Source organism: Bactrocera neohumeralis, chromosome 2, assembly GCF_024586455.1.
Source record: "Bactrocera neohumeralis isolate Rockhampton chromosome 2, APGP_CSIRO_Bneo_wtdbg2-racon-allhic-juicebox.fasta_v2, whole genome shotgun sequence".
NCBI lineage: Eukaryota > Metazoa > Arthropoda > Insecta > Diptera > Tephritidae > Bactrocera > Bactrocera neohumeralis.
In genome coordinates this window covers 50855091-50858450 of record NC_065919.1, presented here as the reverse complement: position 1 = coordinate 50858450, position 3360 = coordinate 50855091, and the positions used below count along the sequence as shown (strand labels likewise).

Sequence of the window (3360 nt, the reverse complement as noted above, 5' to 3'; positions counted from 1 at the left end):
TATGTTCAGTATAAGACGATAATAAAGTTGATTATACTGATGAACATACAAAAAAAACAAGAAATAAATAAAATTAAAGTAAACCAATAAAGCTTGTTTCAAATGAAGGGGGTTCCCACGACAGTCGGGTCTATGTAATTACCGGAATGGACCCGGATTTTCATGCGGCCAAGGACTGTCAACTCGGCAACATTCCTTTAATCTACTTCAGGGATGTTTTCTGTCGCTACAACAACAACAAAACGCATACAAATTTTAACATTTGGCGGCTGACGCTCCAATAATTAAGAAAAGCCGTTTTGAGTATGTTTGCTCTCATAAATACGCTTGGCAATGCGTTGGTTTATTCATTCATTAAAGTCCATTACATAATACCGTGTCAAAAGCGCTTGCAGCATATTTATTTTACCGAAGGTTTCAACATTTCTGGGTAACGCTGTCATACGAACGGTTCAATATTGAACTCCACTGCCGAGCAGGGTGTGGTCAATTCAAAAGCCTGCAGCACCGTGGGATGCAGCACGCCAATGCGACCAATGGTTACACCGTTTAGCAAAATGCTGGCGCAACGTCCGGGGAAATAGGCGGGATCTAAGAAAAAATAAAATAAAAATTAATAAAATATAATAATTTTGTTACTTTTGACATACCATCAGTTGCTTGCAGATAGTAGCCATGTTTTTGATTGCCCGACTTCCATGGCACATCCAACAGTTGCATAACGCGATCCAGCAATCCATGCACCACCTCAAATCCGGCTGTTTTGTTACAGTTGACGGCACAGAGGCGACGCTCATTGCGCGCACCAACTTCAGTATCATCATCAGCCACCACCACATCGGTGATCTCGAAGAGTTTTAATGGCAGCGGCATTTTACGATTAGCCACGAGCGTTTTCAGTAAGCCTGGCAGTAAGGTGGTGCGCACAACTTGGAATTCCAAAGTTTTCGGGTTGGCAATATGCACGGCCGCTATGCTATCAATGGATTTGTTTAATTTACGTGCGATGTCATCACGTGAGCAGAGCGTAAAAGTAATGGCTTCAGTGAAACCTGCCTGTGCCACTTGCTCACGCAATTGCTCGGTCAATTTGTTAAGTGGAAATTGTTTGGCGATATGCATGAAGGCCGGCAATGATTTTTTAATGTTATTATAGCCATAAGCAATGGCCACATCCTCGTAAATATCACAAGCGTGCATGACATCGTGTCTTGTGGGTGGCACTTGCACGGTGATGTTGCAGCCTCCTTGCTCAACTGTTGACTCGAGGTACATGCGTGTAAGCATGTCAGCAATTTTCGCTGGCTCCTCTTGTATACCAATGTAAGCGTTTGCCTTTTCCGCCGATATCACGGTTTTACGCACTTCCAATTGAGGATAAGTAACTACAGTACCATCGGGTTGTTGAACGTCACATGGTTCGACGGTGAACTTCTCATCACAATGCACTGAAAACATGCATACTAAGGTGTCCAGCACAATTTTTGCTTTGGTCAGATCAGTTGCGGTGCATTCGATGAAAACGTTGCGCGTTTGTAACGTGATCTTTGAATGATTGCTATTGATGATTGGTGGCAATGATAATACTACACCGTTAGCATCATAAATAATAGGATACACCGGAGAATCGCGTATAATTGGTAGGTATTGTTTCAATTGTGCATGATTGGTGTAAAAATCCATCAGTTCATGTCCATTCATTTTCTTGGTTTGGTTCAATGGTATAAATTCTATATTCTCCGGCGTACGAGCTTCATAAGTAAATGGGCCTTGTACGGTATCTAAGTCATGAGTACCGATTGCGACTAGAGAACGTTTGCGACAAAGATTCTGGTGCAATTTATCTTGAAGTTCAATGAAACTGTCATACGCATTTTTGTTGAAGGTTATGTTCCTTAAAACGGCCGCCACAGCAAATGGACGAATTTGCGCAGTTTCGGGTAGAATTTTAAGAACTTGCCGTTTTGCTGGTTCCACCTTAATAAATTTGGGCGGCTTTATTCTTTAAAGAATAAATATAATTAGTATTTATTGGTTTCGTGCTGAATAATTTAAACTTACTTGCCCTGGAACACGAGCAAAGAGGTGACTAAGCCTTCAATACACAGCAAGTCATAACGATTTGCTGGAATGTCTATTCTGTAAATAATCTCTTCAGAGGCATCGGCAACTGCAGCTACATCACCTTGTTCCTTGGTTAGCATTTGTTTTTCCGTTGTCTATCAATAAAAGTACAACGTTTATTTCACTGAATGAATAGAAATGCAATTTATTTACTAACCACTTCATCCAGCTCGAGACCGAAAGCAAAGCACAACTGCTGGAACTCATCGTCAGCTGTGAGCGTGTTGAACAATTACATTAGCCAAAACATACTTGTACCTATTAAGCTAATTACTTACTATATTTCTGGCCAAGTTGCTCGAAGAGCAGATCTCGTTTCACACCTATGGTCGGCATTTTCCCAGCACTTCACAAATCTGAACCAATTTGGAACACAAATGTCCACGCATGCGGCGGCTAAAAACAAATTAGTTTTGACAGTTTTTGCAGCGCAAACGATGGATTTGATTGAACATACTGTGTATCTTCAGCGATGCAATGCTTCAAGTAAAAACTAATCGTAGATAAATCGTTTATATATATATATATTTATAACATGAATAATTCTTTGAAAGACTTTAAATTAAATTACGTTTATTTATATTTCAACCTTAAATACATATTTAGAAATTTATTAGATAAAATCTCTGACCACGAGGGCACCCAAACTTGTTGCTTGTTGGGTTAGCTCTAATTCAATTAGCTGTCACTTTTTAATTGTCAATAGAAAATTCGCTAACGTTAGAAAAATCCAGCATCCGTTTTGGCGAATAAACTTATTTCTGATTAATTTAGTTGAACAAAAGTAGTTAAAACTAAGAATATCTTTTATATTGTCTGCAATTAATTTGAATGAGTGTGGTCTTACAATTTTTATACATATGTATGTAGTTTGTAGTGTTTGTGTTATAATAATTGGCATGTAGAAAATTGAAGAATATGTTTAAGATTTCAAGGAATCTTCAGATTTCATAAGAAAATAATTAGGGTTATTTCTATTTATACTTCTTCAAAAGTGCTAAAAAAGTAATTTTGTCGATTAATGGCATTATAACTGCGGACTAAGAAGATTCCGGCATTACAATGCAATGTCTTCAAGAAAGCGGAACCCATTTATAGATCTCAACTCTAATTATAATAAGAGGTAAGTGGCAGAAGAAAATAAGCGCAGCAGATCAAATCTGAAGCCGGAACAAGTAAAAATTTTGAAATTTACACTAATCATACGCCTTTACGCGTCGGTTCAGAAAAAAAATA

The 3360-nt window shown here is 38.4% G+C and overlaps 1 protein-coding gene across 1 annotated transcript; it reads right to left on the bottom strand.

Annotated features, from left to right (window-relative positions):
- Positions 1 to 304: 304 nt before the first annotated feature.
- On the bottom strand, positions 305 to 2533 carry LOC126767703 (phenylalanine--tRNA ligase beta subunit). Its single transcript, XM_050485248.1, has 5 exons — positions 2403 to 2533; positions 2282 to 2337; positions 2062 to 2219; positions 651 to 2002; positions 305 to 591 (listed from the first exon to the last, which is right to left on the bottom strand). The coding sequence occupies exons 1-5, from the start codon at positions 2458 to 2460 to the stop codon at positions 440 to 442; spliced, it is 1776 nt and encodes a 591-aa protein (XP_050341205.1). The 5' UTR covers positions 2461 to 2533; the 3' UTR covers positions 305 to 439.
- Positions 2534 to 3360: the final 827 nt, after the last annotated feature.